Source organism: Lissotriton vulgaris, chromosome 12, assembly GCF_964263255.1.
Source record: "Lissotriton vulgaris chromosome 12, aLisVul1.2, whole genome shotgun sequence".
Classification (NCBI taxonomy): domain Eukaryota; kingdom Metazoa; phylum Chordata; class Amphibia; order Caudata; family Salamandridae; genus Lissotriton; species Lissotriton vulgaris.
The window spans coordinates 20,156,290-20,174,611 of record NC_141700.1 but is presented as its reverse complement, the minus strand read 5'-3'; the positions used below and the strand labels follow the sequence as shown (position 1 = coordinate 20,174,611).

The 18,322-nt window shown below is 48.3% G+C and overlaps 1 protein-coding gene across 1 annotated transcript in view; it reads left to right on the top strand.

Annotated features, from left to right (window-relative positions):
- Window positions 1–18,322, top strand: part of GNA11 (G protein subunit alpha 11) — a 178,044-nt gene that overhangs the window by 58,392 nt on the left and 101,330 nt on the right. The window contains exons 3-4 of the mRNA XM_086946763.1: window positions 3,550–3,704; window positions 4,708–4,836. Coding sequence (XP_086802889.1) covers window positions 3,550–3,704; window positions 4,708–4,836 — 284 coding nt within the window. The remainder of the gene's footprint in view (window positions 1–3,549; window positions 3,705–4,707; window positions 4,837–18,322) is intronic.

Below are 18,322 nucleotides of genomic sequence, written 5' to 3'. Positions count from 1 at the left end.
GCCCAAATAAGACATTGCCATAATCAAGCTGGGAGATGATGAGAGCCTGAACAATTAGTCTCCTGGCCAGAAAACGAAGGAGGTTTAAGACTAGTGGCGTGAAGGATTATTATGGGTGACCCACTAGCAGACTGTGCAATACTCTCGTTTTCCAAGTCCTAGTGAATTAATTATTGCCTTAGTGATGGGAATTGACAGGCAGACTTGTATTTGTACATCCTGATTACTTGCAGTGGTGGCGTTGGAAATTTTTCCATGCACATTGAAGAATTATCCATCTACTTAGATGCCTCCTCTCCTTGGAAAAGATCAGGCTTTCGGGAGGGAATTGGAAGGAGGCTGGTGATGGTGTGGAGGATTTTCATTTTGGAAGAGTTGGACCTGAGGGCCCTTCAATATCGGAGATGGTGGCCTCTCCACTTATGGTTTCTCACGCTAAGTGAGAATATAGAAGCCCATAATCTGATCCTTGGGCAACACCTACAGGAAAAGGTGGTGTTTGGGGATCTGTTGGACCCCTTCACCCTATTCCATTCCTCTTTATACTGCCCTGTGACTGCACTCCATGCTTGTGGCCGTGTGTTATAGATAGTGTGTGTGGTTGAATTTTGACGTAGCATGAGATTAGTTGTTCACCGTCGTTTATATTTTCCTGTGTAGCTCAGTCATACTCGCTGGGGCAGGCACGCTTTACAAACTGGCAAGAAAGTCAAAGGTATGAGAAGAAAATGTGGAAAAGCCAGAAAACGTCTGGTGGATTAGTCATATGAGTGAAGGAACTGTTCATGCAAGAAGGTTTGAGTGCTGTTGCAGCGATTGTAATGGTGAGCCTTTGATTTCTTAAGACTAGGTATGCTCCAGAGAGCTGATTTGTTGGTCAAGTGTGCAGGTTCATTAGTTTGTACGTGTATTTGTTTGCTGCAGAAGTAATTTAACATAGGGAGGAATCGTAAGCAGTTAATGGAGTCCGTGCTTGATTGGTGTAACTTCCTTACATTAGCTCTGTCACCCCAACTGTGTTCTAGAATGGTGTGTACTCGACAGAGTTCTTTGATATTGGGCAGAATTGTCCTCACAGATCCTGTAAGACACTAGATTTTATTCCTCCACTGCACACGTATAACACTCAACTCGCATCTCTACCAGCAACCCACCCCCAGCAACCTTACACACCTCAATCACTTCTTTCATGCTTCCTCCCCCCTCTGCACCCTTATGCACACACAGAAACACACTCTGGCTGGCTCTTCAGTGGATGGCACCACCTTCCTTCCTCATGTCCTCCATCTGTTTTCTATCCTTCCATAAAAGAGTGGGAAAATTAATCATCTCCTTTTGTTTAATTCAGTGAAATTTCAGAGAAATTACGCAAAATCGCAGTCTTGCAATTTGTGCTATATTTTAGTGCATACAATTGTGGATGTGAGTATGCCGATGGAGCTAAAAAATAAACCGGTGCCACCATGCGCAAGAGCTGCTCTCATTTTGCCATGCTCCCCAGCTGCCATAAAGTGTTTTTAGCCAAACAAATTCCAGTTATCCCATGTTGCATAATTGCACCTAAATAAATTGTGGTGATTTAAGCAGGCATAATTGTAATTTTTCCCAGGCCTACTAAACGAGTACTCTACTTTCATCGGATGGGCTGTCTCCTGATTCTAGATGAGCTGCTTAGTAGTTTACTTATCTTCTTGCGTCTTCTATCTGGCCTGCATTCCCCTTACCGATGACTGGCCTCGTGTCATGCTTTGTGTAGGAGATGGGATAGACTCCAATACACATCTGACGGAGAGAGTGATCGCTGTTTTTCACGGTTACTCATCTGCTGTAGTTTAAAGGCAGGTGAGATTCCTCGAAATCAGAGAATACTAGAGATAAGCACAGTCAGGGCAAGGTTCAACATCCCTTTACACAGTTTTCATTTCAAACAGGAAGTGTCACTGTAAAGTTGTTTGTTTTTCTGTTTCTTTTGTCTTGCCATTTAAATGTTCTCTGTCTCTATAGAGTTTTTGTGTTAGACTTTAGAGCTCGTTGATGTAGGTTTTGTGGTAGTTTGTATTTTTTTGGGGGTCTGATACTTCAAGGGGTTCTCTAGCAGTTTGGTGTCAACATTGCAAGTGTCAAATGTGCAGTCTTGGGTAGGATTAGATCAGACAACCAGCCAGTGGCCTAGACCAAGCTTAACGACTGCCATGGTTCACCTCGTTGCATAGTATGGAGAGTTACTGTGAAGAGAGACTGGCTAGTTGTGTATTATCGGATCGAGTATCGGCGTACTACTAACAAACTGTTCACTCAAACACAGTTCGTAACAAGCCTTGACCAAGATGGTCCACTGGGTCAAAGCCCAGCACCCCTAGGTTGGAAAGATATTCCTGTGACTGCCCTGTGTTCTTTGCAGTCTGGTTGGGTTCTTTCTTTACTGGAGCCATGTTTTATGGTCCTGTCTGTTTGCAATTTTAGTTTTAAAAAACTGGTAGTACTGGCCACCATACCATAGTAATCCAAGTGGCTATAAATAACACTTTTGTTTATCTCTTCTCACCACCCTGGTCCAGTTGTGGTACCTCCAGAATAGACCTATTTCTGAAAAAGGAAAGTTGACTTGTAAATTAAACCAGCAAAGAACGGTCAATCTGTTCTCTTCTGCCCTAAGTATTGTTTGCTCTCCAATGGCAGGATGGCACACCTACATTTTAATCACCCCCTTATCTCCCTCTTTTGTGCCTTTGCCCAGGCGGCCCCAAGTAGGGAAAGCACAGCTTGTTGCTTGTCTTGTAACCATCTTGTGTCTGTTGATCTGAGGCAGGATTTTGAAGCGGTGTGTCTAGTCTTAATGGCCCTCGAGCCTTGAGCATTCATTCTCTGTGATCACTGCCTTGTCATTTCTGCTGCTCAGGGCGATCGTTGGTTTTTTCAAAGCTCACTTTGCAGATGCAGTACACAGGTAATTATCTGCTGCTGCTTTTCTTGGGAAGCCTTGGCAGCGACAGCAATAGGTTGCTCTGTTGCCCGGGGCACGACTGTGAAGAAATCTTGTGTAAGGCCTGGTGCCAGATGGGAACCATGTACCGTTTTGAACACTTAACTATCGCGTGCACCTACTAGACAGTCCTCATTCTGATAGTAGTTGTTTAAAGCCAGAAGTAACTATAGAAGTGACATGAACTAGAGCCTTAGTTGAAATGTAAGTGAAATATTTCTAATGCTTGTTTTCTATCAGTTGTGATTCTAACAGGCCTGTGCATTGCATCCACTTGACTTTTTGTGACATGTATGGTGCCTGCGTGTAAGTGCACTCATTTTAATGGGATGACTATTTTGATTAATTGAGTCTCACAATTTAAAACGCAAGTAAGATTTTTGTAGGTAATTGTTTGACAAACAGGATTCTGTTGTGGTGTTTGGTTTTTATCTGCTTTTGTAGAGATTGAGATTGCTTTTGATTGGTGCAATGGTTGTGTCTTGTTGGGGGGCATACCTTTGTGTGGTTTAGTGCAGGTGTCTTTGTGTGACTTATCAATATTGTGTAATTCTTTATTGCCTTAGGCCAATGCACTTCTCATGCGGGAGGTGGATGTTGAAAAGGTCTGTACCTTCGAGCAGCCCTACATCAGCGCCATTAAGATGCTGTGGAATGACCCTGGAATCCAGGAGTGCTATGATAGACGGCGAGAATATCAGCTGTCCGACTCCGCCAAATAGTAAGTATCACGCTTCTTGCCAGGACGCTAAGCTGCATTTGCAAGATTAGCAGATGTCCTGGCCAGTTTAATCCTGCTGCTGTTTGATTTTGTACCAAAGCTGCCACTTTAATTTTCCAGAGTCTGTTGGGGGAAGGTGTGGTCTTGTCTTGCTCATCCCACCCAGAAACCCTGCTGCACAGTTGCACAAATAATCCTGTCTGTTTGCCATCACCATGTTTCTATCTGTTCATAATTTTCTGTTTTGTAGCATACCCTTTCACCAACTTTCCATTTTCCTTGTTTTTTTTTTGTTACTGCAAAGTCAAGCTGAGCAAAAACTTAGCTGAATGTGAAAAAGTAGAGTAGAACTTCTACACATTGACCTGTGTGGAGATCTTCCTGCTCAGCAATCACTTTGGAATGATAGTGGTATTTGCCAAATGCTGGAAGTTAGAGGACCAGATGGAGAGCCAAAGTCTGCACCCCTCTGCTTGACTCATATCTGTTATTGGCAGAAGCAGTTATGTCCAGAACGAAATTTGCCAGGCAGCTGCTTTTCTGGAGGTATTTTTTTCATTCCTCTATGCTCCTGTTGCCCCAAAAGGTTTCTAGCCCTTGCAGAATGTACCTTCGTTTGGGGGTTTTGTGAAACTGTTAAATAGCTCCTTTGTGTATACCATATATACACCTCTGCCAGTTCACGATCTTTTCACAGAGTATTTGTTTTCTTGTTGCAGAATAGCTAAAGGCTCTGCTGTGGGCGGTTGATTGGGTAAGGATGAAGGGTTGGATCTGAATGCACTTTGGGGTGCGAGTGTAGGCCTGTTTCGTGCACTGCGACATGGGATCTGTCTTGGTGAACATTCACTGTAACGTTCAATATTCGTAGATGTCTTTGCATCCGGTGTTCTGCTGTTCTAACTTGTCGTTCTTTTAACACCTTGTTACTTTTATTTTTGGTCAAAGCAGAAAAATTGGGGAAAATGTAGGCCCTGAGACTGACCTGATTCTTGTTTTTCAGTTATCTTACTGATGTGGACCGAATTTCGTTGCCAGGATACCTGCCCACCCAGCAGGATGTATTGCGTGTCAGAGTTCCCACAACTGGCATCATAGAGTACCCTTTTGATCTGGAAAATATTATTTTCAGGTACAGAATAAATAAACTTTATTTTTTTTTATTGTTAATTACTTTCTGCTGTGCTGGTTTTGTTGGCATAAGCGTGTATGTGCTGTTGGATGCATGGAGTATGCCGGAGGATGTGAACTTTCACATGTTGCCTTCTTGTCGTGCTGATAGGTAGTGCTGTAGACAGTGCAGAATGGAGGTTTGTGTATTTTTAGGTGTGCTACCATTCACCCCATCGCTGTCAGATGGGAAGAATTTCCTTGGGCGGATAAAAGGCTACATGAGAGGGGTTGATATCCAGTGTTCAAACTGTGCTGTTGGTGTTTGTCAGGTTCCATGTTCTCCTGTGTAGTTTGTTCTCTATGCAGGTTCTCGTTTGCTGCATCTTATTTCCCCAGTCATTTTAAGTGAAATGGCAATGATCAAATGGTTAAAGGTCATGAAAACAAAAAAAGCATCTTTTATTTAGGTAACAATATTTAGTAACTTTGGCTTTTAGAGAAAGGTGCCCAATCCTGTATATTCTACCAATTTGAGCATATGCTCTCCAGTTCTAAACCCCCTGCTGTTTGAGAGTGGCACTGTACTTGGTTTGCATCTGTGTACTTTTGAAGAAGAGGCCTCGAAAATTAACAAAACGCACTCCTTGCATGCCAAGAAAGAAACTAAACAGTTCATAGACCCTGAAGATCTCTATTCAACAATGTTTTCTTGAAGTAGAAGAACTATAGATTTCGATACATTGCAAATGAATATAGATTTGTTTCATAGTGTTTCACTACTGAAAATGTAGAGCCATTAATGTGTTTGGGGATTGATTGACTGACTTTGCCAAGTCTATTGCCCTTTTAGCCATGTAAGCATGATTAACATGGCTGATCCTGCCTTAGCACATCCTACCAGCCTTTCAGGGGCACTGCTTATTAATGGGCCCTAATGCCCTTTTCCTTCCTTCCTTCCTTGTTTTTGGTACCAAGTGATCCTAACCTATTGTGTTCTTGTTCTTTAGTCTTGCCAGCCTTTGAGTGTTAAAGCTGTTAATTGAATGACTCTCCTCAAAGTCTGCCTGGCAGAGAGATCCTGGCATGTGAGTTGCAGTGCTGCCAAGTTGCTCTGTCATATGATGCAGTCAGCTATTGTGGGCTTTTTAGCCATGAGCACTTTGGGACAGGAAATAATTCTTCAACCATATGCGGAGTCAGTGCGGTTCATGGTGTTGATCTGGAGTCGAAATGCAGGACTAGCATCTGCAGATTCTTTTTTCTGCTGGAAGTGTGTGCTTCAAACGATTAGACCTGGCTGTAGTAATCACATTTTGCAAGCAGGCACTTGTTAGAGTGGCTGTTTTCCTGCCATACGAACCTTTCGTAGTTCAATTGTAGGGAGGCTGCGATGCATGAAATGAAAAGCAAGTCAGAAAAGACATTACTCAAATCCAATATAAATAATTGTATTTACTACTGAGCGAAGGAGGTCTGGGGGTGCCAAAGGTCGCAAGAAGCCATCAGGCATCCTGCAATCGGCCCATGATAGAGCGGGGCAGAATGGAGTCCGATAGCATTGGTGTAGAGATCAAACATTATTAGGTACGCAAATAAAAAGATGGCTATGCAAAAAATGCCGCAGCTGGGACTTATCCGGTGACTGGGACCACTCCTACACATCGGAAGATCTGTACGCAGAATGGAAAATGAGTGTCTCTGGTTGTAGAATTGTGTTTTTGATGAGTGATGAAATCATTCTAAAAGCTGGAGTTTCTCACTCCCAGAAGGAGAACAATATTGATGATATCAGATGAGTCTTTGGTTCACGCATCCAAGCATTCTTTGGGGGGCTTGAAAAAATGACATCTCACTAAGAACATTGACAAACCAATTGTCTGTGACCTATCTTGGCTGCAATTGCACATCCAGCAGACCTTGAAGTCCCATGGGTAGTTGCGGTGGGAGGAGCAATTAGGAAGCCACTTCATAGATCAAGAGTTGAGTGGGAGGACATAGTCGCTGAGAGACAGACGCCAGCCAGAAGTATCAAAGTGAAGCTGTGACTGAACTAACACTTCACTGATAGCGCCCGCCCGCTTAACTGTACAGATGCATGCTGGAGGGAATGCGGAGGTAGAGGATTGCCCCAAACTGCAGCCCTAGTTGAATATTTTGGATGCTACAGATTGCATGTTTGGAATGAACAGAGCCAGATTCCCAGCCCGCCCACTGTTTGGGTTACTCAAGAAACCAGTTTATCCCTTGCGCACTAAAAGGGTTGTGCAGCAAGTTAGCTGATGACAGCACAGTTAAAGGGGGGGTGGGGGGGCTCATGCTATAACTGAATGGCTCTCAACATCTTTGTATCTTCTAGGCATGAAGAAGGTAATTACCAGCCTGGAGCAGAATGGGGCAGATTTGACGCAGACTGGGCACTGTGTTTACCAGTTTTACTAAGCATGCGTTTTCTCTCAAAGGCATAAGTACGCTGGTTTTATATTTGTCTTTTCAGCTGCATTTGGCCATGCACATTATTTTAGGGTAACAGCAGTTTAAAGTACTGCAGTTTTTCTATATTTTTCCCTGAACACTGTAAATTGTTTGAAGTTTTGGTTGATTTTAAACTCCCTACCCTAAGCTTGATAATGAAGAAACTGTTTTTCCTCAGTTTTTTGTAGTGTATTTTTTTTGACATCCTGCCTTGCAGTTAAGACTGACTGTTGTGAGTTAGTGTAACTCGTGATAGCATGGTACGTTAGATACTGGGTGATATGCCTGCATTCTCATGTCTCTGATAAGATGGGTGGCTGCTGGTAGAATTGGCTTTAGTGATTTGTAGGCTAAAGGGTGTGCATGACCGGAACCTGCTTCTCATATTGAATTCAAAGTGTTCGGATTTAGTGAAGCAATGTAAATTCCTTTTCTCCCTCTAGAGAAGAACAAGATTTTGGGCAGGCCATGAATTAAGAATAAATAAATATGTCCTACTATAGGTAAGGCAAGGGCTTGAGTTTTTTCTAAATTAAAATTTACTCTATATGATGGGCTTCTAGTGAGACTACCAATCAGGCGAGAAGTTATGTTTAATCAAAGTAAGTCCGCTTACAAAGAGTGACTTAAAATGTAAGTGATATACATTGCACTGCATGTGCCTTAGTAACTTGCAAACATACAGAGTATTTGCAAACCTAGAGGTGCCACCTTTCGGTAAGTGTATGCTAAATACCAAAACTAACCTGGAGTGGGAAAGGCTTTCCTTCTGCTATATAGTATGTTTTGCAACTTGTAGCGAGGGCTGGCCACGCTGGAAAGCAGCATGGAATGCTAGGAGCAGTATTAACTTGCAAAAAAATAAGTGCAAAGAAACAGTGTGGGCGGAGCCCGAAGATTTAATGTTTCTTAGGAGGCTTGGAACCCGCCCCTTATCTCCATTGGCTGGCCTAGTAAATGCTGGCCAGCCATTGGAGGAGAGGGGGGTCACTCGGTCCTAGCCCAGTCTTTTCCGGATTCGTGGGCGTTTTTTTAAGGTTCTTTCTTTTCTTTCTCTCATCTTCCCATTGGCTGGAATTTTACCTTCCAGCCAATGGGAAGAGGAGAGAACGAAAACCACGCCCCCGAATCTGAAAAAGACGCTGGTTTCTCCGAGGCATTCCTGCCTCGCCTCGGAGAAACATGGTCGTGTCTCTGCTCACCCTGCTGGAGGCAAGCTTGCAGGGCCATAAACATGACAAAGATTTCTCTTTCTGTCAACGTAAAATATTAAAGATGGTTAAATGGATAAAAGCTCTCGCTGAGTTCTGAGCAATCTCTTCTGCATTAGCAGCACAGGGCGCTCCTTTAATGGACGGCCGGGCTCCCCGAGCTGCAGTCTGCCAGGACGGAGGCCCCTGCTCCGCTTTCTGCTGAGCGGGAGAAAGATCTCTGCTCAGGGTGGAAGCTTCTCTCAGCTTTGCTGGGACTGCAAACTTTTCCATTTGTCTTTTTTTTTTTTTAAATGAGGGTGAGTAGCGAGAACAATTCATTCCGATCCATTATCAACAGTTAATGTATAGGGGTGCTGAAAGGAGGGGAGGAAGATGATGGAGGGGGTAAAAGAATCTCAGCAGTGTTAGCAAGGACGCATGCAAAGCTGGAAGTTCACTGATCAGAACTCCGACAGCCTTACTCAGCCTTTCACCCATCCGAACTTCATAAAAGGAGTACCACTTAGCTGGGTGGCGTGACGAGCTTTTACGCACCAAGGAACACTTCGGTGGTGGTGCGCGCTAAAATATATATAAAAAATACCAACGGAGAGGAAAGGGGGCGGGGTGGGAGTTAGAAGAAGGCAAGATGGAGCTTATCAGCAAGCTTACCAAGGGGAAAAAAAGGAAAATGTATTGTAAGACTTATAGACAAGGTATCCGGTACAGGAAGATAGGCTGGAGATAGAATACAGGATGGAGATGGGAAGAAAGGATGGATATGGCGACGGAGCTGGAGTCGAGGCAAACTTGATGAAAATTGGACAGAAATACAAACATAGGTGGAGAGACGAAGGGAAAGTTGGGGGCGGTTTTAAAAAAACGAACGGAGAGAAAAGGTGGAGGGTAAAGAACTTAGGACAGATGTACTGAGGGGAATAGACCAAGGGAAGTACGGCGGGGAAGGGAATGAGGGGCAAAAAGGGAGGGATAGAGAAGAGCTGATAGGACTGAGGTGAGTGAGGAAGTGGTGTGACTGATCGGGGAGGGAAATGCAGTGTATGGAGTGAGTAGTGAAGTGGAAGGTACTGAGGGCAGTGAGGAGAGGAAGGGACTGCGAGGGCAAGAAGGGCGGAAGGAACAGAGAGGGAGGGAGTGAGGAAGGGAAGCTGGGAGCAGAACTTTAAGTGGGCCGGGTCCTGCCGGTGCTGAGCACCGGCACTTCTAACAAGCATTTACAATGCAATGGTTTTGCCTTTGTTAAAGTTAGAGCTATTGGCATTGCTCTTGACACTCTGAAGCTCCACTCTGCACTCTGAAGCTCCACTCTGCACTCTGAAGCTCCACTCTGAAGCTCCACTCTGAAGCTCCACTCTGAAGCTCCACTCTGAAGCTCCACTCTGAAGCTCCACTCTGAAGCTCCACTCTGAAGCTCCACTCTGAAGCTCCACTCTGAAGCTCCACTCTGAAGCTCCACTCTGAAGCTCCACTCTGAAGCTCCACTCTGAAGCTCCACTCTGAAGCTCCACTCTGAAGCTCCACTCTGAAGCTCCACTCTGAAGCTCCACTCTGAAGCTCCACTCTGAAGCTCCACTCTGAAGCTCCACTCTGAAGCTCCACTCTGAAGCTCCACTCTGAAGCTCCACTCTGAATCTGCACTCTGAATCTGCACTCTGAATCTGCACTCTGCACTCTGAAGCTCCACTCTGAATCTCCACTCTGCACTCTGAAGCTCCACTCTGAATCTCCACTCTGCACTCTGAAGCTCCACTCTGAATCTCCACTCTGCACTCTGAAGCTCCACTCTGAATCTGCACTCTGAATCTGCACTCTGAATCTGCACTCTGAATCTGCACTCTGCACTCTGAATCTCCACTCTGCACTCTGAAGCTCCACTCTGAAGCTCCACTCTGCACTCTGAAGCTCCACTCTGCACTCTGAAGCTCCACTCTGCACTCTGAAGCTCCACTCTGCACTCTGAAGCTCCACTCTGCACTCTGAAGCTCCACTCTGAAGCTCCACTCTGAAGCTCCACTCTGAAGCTCCACTCTGAAGCTCCACTCTGAAGCTCCACTCTGAAGCTCCACTCTGAAGCTCCACTCTGAAGCTCCACTCTGAAGCTCCACTCTGAAGCTCCACTCTGAAGCTCCACTCTGAAGCTCCACTCTGAAGCTCCACTCTGAAGCTCCACTCTGAAGCTCCACTCTGAAGCTCCACTCTGAAGCTCCACTCTGAAGCTCCACTCTGAAGCTCCACTCTGAAGCTCCACTCTGAAGCTCCACTCTGAAGCTCCACTCTGAAGCTCCACTCTGAAGCTCCACTCTGAAGCTCCACTCTGAAGCTCCACTCTGAAGCTCCACTCTGAAGCTCCACTCTGAAGCTCCACTCTGAAGCTCCACTCTGAAGCTCCACTCTGAAGCTCCACTCTGAAGCTCCACTCTGAAGCTCCACTCTGAAGCTCCACTCTGAAGCTCCACTCTGAAGCTCCACTCTGAAGCTCCACTCTGAAGCTCCACTCTCCACTCTGAAGCTCCACTCTGCACTCTGAAGCTCCACTCTCCACTCTCCACTCTGAATCTCAACTCTGAAGCTCCACTCTCCACTCTGCACTCTGAATCTCCACTCTGAATCTCCACTCTCCACTCTGAATCTCCACTCTCCACTCTGAATCTCCACTCTGAATCTCCACTCTCCACTCTGAATCTCCACTCTGAATCTCCACTCTCCACTCTGAATCTCCACTCTCCACTCTGAATCTCCACTCTCCACTCTGAAGCTCCACTCTGAATCTCCACTCTCCACTCTGAAGCTCCACTCTGAAGCTCCACTCTGAAGCTCCACTCTGCACTCTGAAGCTCCACTCTGAAGCTCCACTCTGAAGCTCCACTCTGAAGCTCCACTCTGCACTCTGAAGCTCCACTCTGAAGCTCCACTCTGCACTCTGAATCTCCACTCTGCACTCTGAAGCTCCACTCTGAAGCTCCACTCTGAAGCTCCACTCTGAAGCTCCACTCTGCACTCTGAAGCTCCACTCTGAAGCTCCACTCTGAAGCTCCACTCTGAAGCTCCACTCTGAAGCTCCACTCTGAAGCTCCACTCTGAAGCTCCACTCTGAAGCTCCACTCTGAAGCTCCACTCTGAAGCTCCACTCTGAAGCTCCACTCTGAAGCTCCACTCTGAAGCTCCACTCTGAAGCTCCACTCTGAAGCTCCACTCTGAAGCTCCACTCTGAAGCTCCACTCTGAAGCTCCACTCTGAAGCTCCACTCTGAAGCTCCACTCTGAAGCTCCACTCTGAAGCTCCACTCTGAAGCTCCACTCTGAAGCTCCACTCTGAAGCTCCACTCTGAATCTGCACTCTGAATCTGCACTCTGCACTCTGAAGCTCCACTCTGAATCTCCACTCTGCACTCTGAAGCTCCACTCTGAATCTCCACTCTGCACTCTGAAGCTCCACTCTGAATCTCCACTCTGCACTCTGAAGCTCCACTCTGAATCTCCACTCTGCACTCTGAAGCTCCACTCTGAATCTCCACTCTGCACTCTGAAGCTCCACTCTGAAGCTCCACTCTGCACTCTGAAGCTCCACTCTGCACTCTGAAGCTCCACTCTGCACTCTGAAGCTCCACTCTGCACTCTGAAGCTCCACTCTGAAGCTCCACTCTGAAGCTCCACTCTGCACTCTGAAGCTCCACTCTGAATCTCCACTCTGCACTCTGAAGCTCCACTCTGAATCTCCACTCTGCACTCTGAAGCTCCACTCTGAATCTCCACTCTGCACTCTGAAGCTCCACTCTGAATCTCCACTCTGCACTCTGAAGCTCCACTCTGAAGCTCCACTCTGCACTCTGAAGCTCCACTCTGCACTCTGAAGCTCCACTCTGCACTCTGAAGCTCCACTCTGCACTCTGAAGCTCCACTCTGAAGCTCCACTCTGAAGCTCCACTCTGAAGCTCCACTCTGAAGCTCCACTCTGAAGCTCCACTCTGAAGCTCCACTCTGAAGCTCCACTCTGAAGCTCCACTCTGAAGCTCCACTCTGAAGCTCCACTCTGAAGCTCCACTCTGAAGCTCCACTCTGAAGCTCCACTCTGAAGCTCCACTCTGAAGCTCCACTCTGAAGCTCCACTCTGAAGCTCCACTCTGAAGCTCCACTCTGAAGCTCCACTCTGAAGCTCCACTCTGAAGCTCCACTCTGAAGCTCCACTCTGAAGCTCCACTCTGAAGCTCCACTCTGAAGCTCCACTCTGAAGCTCCACTCTGAAGCTCCACTCTGAAGCTCCACTCTGAAGCTCCACTCTGAAGCTCCACTCTGAAGCTCCACTCTGAAGCTCCACTCTGAAGCTCCACTCTGAAGCTCCACTCTGAAGCTCCACTCTGAAGCTCCACTCTGAAGCTCCACTCTGCACTCTGAAGCTCCACTCTGCACTCTGAAGCTCCACTCTGCACTCTGAAGCTCCACTCTGCACTCTGAAGCTCCACTCTGCACTCTGAAGCTCCACTCTGCACTCTGAAGCTCCACTCTGAATCTCCACTCTGCACTCTGAAGCTCCACTCTGAAGCTCCACTCTGAAGCTCCACTCTGCACTCTGAAGCTCCACTCTGCACTCTGAAGCTCCACTCTGCACTCTGAAGCTCCACTCTGCACTCTGAAGCTCCACTCTGAATCTCCACTCTGCACTCTGAAGCTCCACTCTGAATCTCCACTCTGCACTCTGAAGCTCCACTCTGAAGCTCCACTCTGAAGCTCCACTCTGCACTCTGAAGCTCCACTCTGAAGCTCCACTCTGCACTCTGAATCTCCACTCTGCACTCTGAAGCTCCACTCTGAATCTCCACTCTGCACTCTGAAGCTCCACTCTGAATCTCCACTCTGCACTCTGAAGCTCCACTCTGAATCTCCACTCTGCACTCTGAAGCTCCACTCTGCACTCTGAAGCTCCACTCTGCACTCTGAAGCTCCACTCTGCACTCTGAAGCTCCACTCTGCACTCTGAAGCTCCACTCTGCACTCTGAAGCTCCACTCTGCACTCTGAAGCTCCACTCTGAATCTCCACTCTCCACTCTGAAGCTCCACTCTGAATCTCCACTCTCCACTCTGAAGCTCCACTCTGAATCTCCACTCTCCACTCTGAAGCTCCACTCTGAAGCTCCACTCTGCACTCTGAAGCTCCACTCTGAAGCTCCACTCTGAAGCTCCACTCTGCACTCTGAAGCTCCACTCTGAAGCTCCACTCTGCACTCTGAATCTCCACTCTGCACTCTGAAGCTCCACTCTGAATCTCCACTCTGCACTCTGAAGCTCCACTCTGAATCTCCACTCTGCACTCTGAAGCTCCACTCTGAATCTCCACTCTGCACTCTGAAGCTCCACTCTGCACTCTGAAGCTCCACTCTGCACTCTGAAGCTCCACTCTGCACTCTGAAGCTCCACTCTGCACTCTGAAGCTCCACTCTGCACTCTGAAGCTCCACTCTGCACTCTGAAGCTCCACTCTGCACTCTGAAGCTCCACTCTGAATCTCCACTCTCCACTCTGAAGCTCCACTCTGAAGCTCCACTCTGAAGCTCCACTCTGAATCTCCACTCTCCACTCTGAAGCTCCACTCTGAAGCTCCACTCTGCACTCTGAAGCTCCACTCTGAAGCTCCACTCTGCACTCTGAATCTCCACTCTGCACTCTGAAGCTCCACTCTGAATCTCCACTCTGCACTCTGAAGCTCCACTCTGAATCTCCACTCTGCACTCTGAAGCTCCACTCTGAATCTCCACTCTGCACTCTGAAGCTCCACTCTGCACTCTGAAGCTCCACTCTGCACTCTGAAGCTCCACTCTGCACTCTGAAGCTCCACTCTGAAGCTCCACTCTGAAGCTCCACTCTGCACTCTGAAGCTCCACTCTGAAGCTCCACTCTGCACTCTGAATCTCCACTCTGCACTCTGAAGCTCCACTCTGAATCTCCACTCTGCACTCTGAAGCTCCACTCTGAATCTCCACTCTGCACTCTGAAGCTCCACTCTGAAGCTCCACTCTGCACTCTGAAGCTCCACTCTGCACTCTGAAGCTCCACTCTGCACTCTGAAGCTCCACTCTGAAGCTCCACTCTGCACTCTGAAGCTCCACTCTGCACTCTGAAGCTCCACTCTGCACTCTGAAGCTCCACTCTGCACTCTGAAGCTCCACTCTGAAGCTCCACTCTGAAGCTCCACTCTGAAGCTCCACTCTGAAGCTCCACTCTGAAGCTCCACTCTGAAGCTCCACTCTGAAGCTCCACTCTGAAGCTCCACTCTGAAGCTCCACTCTGAAGCTCCACTCTGAAGCTCCACTCTGAAGCTCCACTCTGAAGCTCCACTCTGAAGCTCCACTCTGAAGCTCCACTCTGAAGCTCCACTCTGAAGCTCCACTCTGAAGCTCCACTCTGAAGCTCCACTCTGAAGCTCCACTCTGAAGCTCCACTCTGAAGCTCCACTCTGCACTCTGAAGCTCCACTCTGCACTCTGAAGCTCCACTCTGCACTCTGAAGCTCCACTCTGCACTCTGAAGCTCCACTCTGCACTCTGAAGCTCCACTCTGCACTCTGAAGCTCCACTCTGCACTCTGAAGCTCCACTCTGCACTCTGAAGCTCCACTCTGCACTCTGAAGCTCCACTCTCCACTCTCCACTCTGAATCTCAACTCTGAATCTCCACTCTCCACTCTGAATCTCCACTCTCCACTCTGAATCTCCACTCTGAATCTCCACTCTCCACTCTGAATCTCCACTCTGAATCTCCACTCTCCACTCTGAATCTCCACTCTGAATCTCCACTCTCCACTCTGAATCTCCACTCTGAATCTCCACTCTCCACTCTGAATCTCCACTCTGAATCTCCACTCTCCACTCTGAAGCTCCACTCTGAATCTCCACTCTCCACTCTGAAGCTCCACTCTGAAGCTCCACTCTGAAGCTCCACTCTGCACTCTGAAGCTCCACTCTGAAGCTCCACTCTGAAGCTCCACTCTGCACTCTGAAGCTCCACTCTGAAGCTCCACTCTGAAGCTCCACTCTGAAGCTCCACTCTGAAGCTCCACTCTGAAGCTCCACTCTGAAGCTCCACTCTGAAGCTCCACTCTGAAGCTCCACTCTGAAGCTCCACTCTGAAGCTCCACTCTGAAGCTCCACTCTGCACTCTGAAGCTCCACTCTGAAGCTCCACTCTGAAGCTCCACTCTGAAGCTCCACTCTGCACTCTGAAGCTCCACTCTGAAGCTCCACTCTGAAGCTCCACTCTGCACTCTGAAGCTCCACTCTGAAGCTCCACTCTGAAGCTCCACTCTGAAGCTCCACTCTGCACTCTGAAGCTCCACTCTGAAGCTCCACTCTGCACTCTGAAGCTCCACTCTGAAGCTCCACTCTGCACTCTGAAGCTCCACTCTGAAGCTCCACTCTGAAGCTCCACTCTGAAGCTCCACTCTGAAGCTCCACTCTGAAGCTCCACTCTGAAGCTCCACTCTGAAGCTCCACTCTGAAGCTCCACTCTGAAGCTCCACTCTGAAGCTCCACTCTGAAGCTCCACTCTGAAGCTCCACTCTGAAGCTCCACTCTGAAGCTCCACTCTGCACTCTGAAGCTCCACTCTGAAGCTCCACTCTGAAGCTCCACTCTGCACTCTGAAGCTCCACTCTGCACTCTGAAGCTCCACTCTGCACTCTGAAGCTCCACTCTGCACTCTGAAGCTCCACTCTGAAGCTCCACTCTGAAGCTCCACTCTGAAGCTCCACTCTGAAGCTCCACTCTGAAGCTCCACTCTGAAGCTCCACTCTGAAGCTCCACTCTGAAGCTCCACTCTGAAGCTCCACTCTGAAGCTCCACTCTGAAGCTCCACTCTGAAGCTCCACTCTGAAGCTCCACTCTGAAGCTCCACTCTGAAGCTCCACTCTGAAGCTCCACTCTGAAGCTCCACTCTGCACTCTGAAGCTCCACTCTGAAGCTCCACTCTGAAGCTCCACTCTGAAGCTCCACTCTGAAGCTCCACTCTGAAGCTCCACTCTGAAGCTCCCCTCTGAAGCTCTACTCTGCACTCTGAAGCTCCACTCTGAAGCTCTACTCTGCACTCTGAAGCTCCACTCTGAAGCTCCACTCTGAAGCTCTACTCTGCACTCTGAAGCTCCACTCTGAAGCTCCACTCTGAAGCTCCACTCTGCACTCTGAAGCTCCACTCTGCACTCTGAAGCTCCACTCTGCACTCTGAAGCTCCACTCTGCATTCTGAAGCTCCACTCTGCACTCTGAAGCTCCACTCTGCACTCTGAAGCTCCACTCTGAAGCTCCACTCTGAAGCTCCACTCTGAAGCTCCACTCTGAAGCTCCACTCTGAAGCTCCACTCTGAAGCTCCACTCTGAAGCTCCACTCTGAAGCTCCACTCTGAAGCTCCACTCTGAAGCTCCACTCTGAAGCTCCACTCTGAAGCTCCACTCTGCACTCTGAAGCTCCACTCTGCACTCTGAAGCTCCACTCTGCACTCTGAAGCTCCACTCTGCACTCTGAAGCTCCACTCTGAAGCTCCACTCTGAAGCTCCACTCTGAAGCTCCACTCTGAAGCTCCACTCTGAAGCTCCACTCTGAAGCTCCACTCTGAAGCTCCACTCTGAAGCTCCACTCTGAAGCTCCACTCTGAAGCTCCACTCTGAAGCTCCACTCTGAAGCTCCACTCTGAAGCTCCACTCTGAAGCTCCACTCTGAAGCTCCACTCTGAAGCTCCACTCTGAAGCTCCACTCTGAAGCTCCACTCTGCACTCTGAAGCTCCACTCTGAAGCTCCACTCTGAAGCTCCACTCTGAAGCTCCACTCTGAAGCTCCCCTCTGAAGCTCTACTCTGCACTCTGAAGCTCCACTCTGAAGCTCCCCTCTGAAGCTCTACTCTGCACTCTGAAGCTCCACTCTGAAGCTCTACTCTGCACTCTGAAGCTCCACTCTGCACTCTGAAGCTCCACTCTGCACTCTGAAGCTCCACTCTGCACTCTGAAGCTCCACTCTGCACTCTGAAGCTCCACTCTGAAGCTCCACTCTGAAGCTCCACTCTGCACTCTGAAGCTCCACTCTGAAGCTCCACTCTGCACTCTGAAGCTCCACTCTGCAGCTCCACTCTGCACTCTGCAGCTCCACTCTGCAGCTCCACTCTGCACTCTGAAGCTCCACTCTGCACTCTGAAGCTCCACTCTGCAGCTCCACTCTGCACTCTGAAGCTCCACTCTGCACTCTGAAGCTCCACTCTGAAGCTCCACTCTGCACTCTGAATCTGCACTCTGAAGCTCCACTCTGAATCTGCACTCTGAATCTCCACTCTGAATCTCCACTCTGAATCTGCACTCTGAATCTGCACTCTGAATCTGCACTCTGAATCTGCACTCTGAATCTGCACTCTGAATCTGCACTCTGAATCTGCACTCTGAATCTGCACTCTGAAGCTCCACTCTGAAGCTCCACTCTGAAGCTCCACTCTGAATCTGCACTCTGAAGCTCCACTCTGAAGCTCCACTCTGAAGCTCCACTCTGAAGCTCCACTCTGAAGCTCCACTCTGAAGCTCCACTCTGAAGCTCCACTCTGAAGCTCCACTCTGAAGCTCCACTCTGAAGCTCCACTCTGCACTCTGAAGCTCCACTCTGCACTCTGAAGCTCCACTCTGCACTCTGAAGCTCCACTCTGCACTCTGAAGCTCTACTCTGCACTCTGAAGCTCTACTCTGCACTCTGAAGCTCTACTCTGCACTCTGAAGCTCTACTCTGCACTCTGAAGCTCTACTCTGCACTCTGAAGCTCTACTCTGCACTCTGAAGCTCTACTCTGCACTCTGAAGCTCTACTC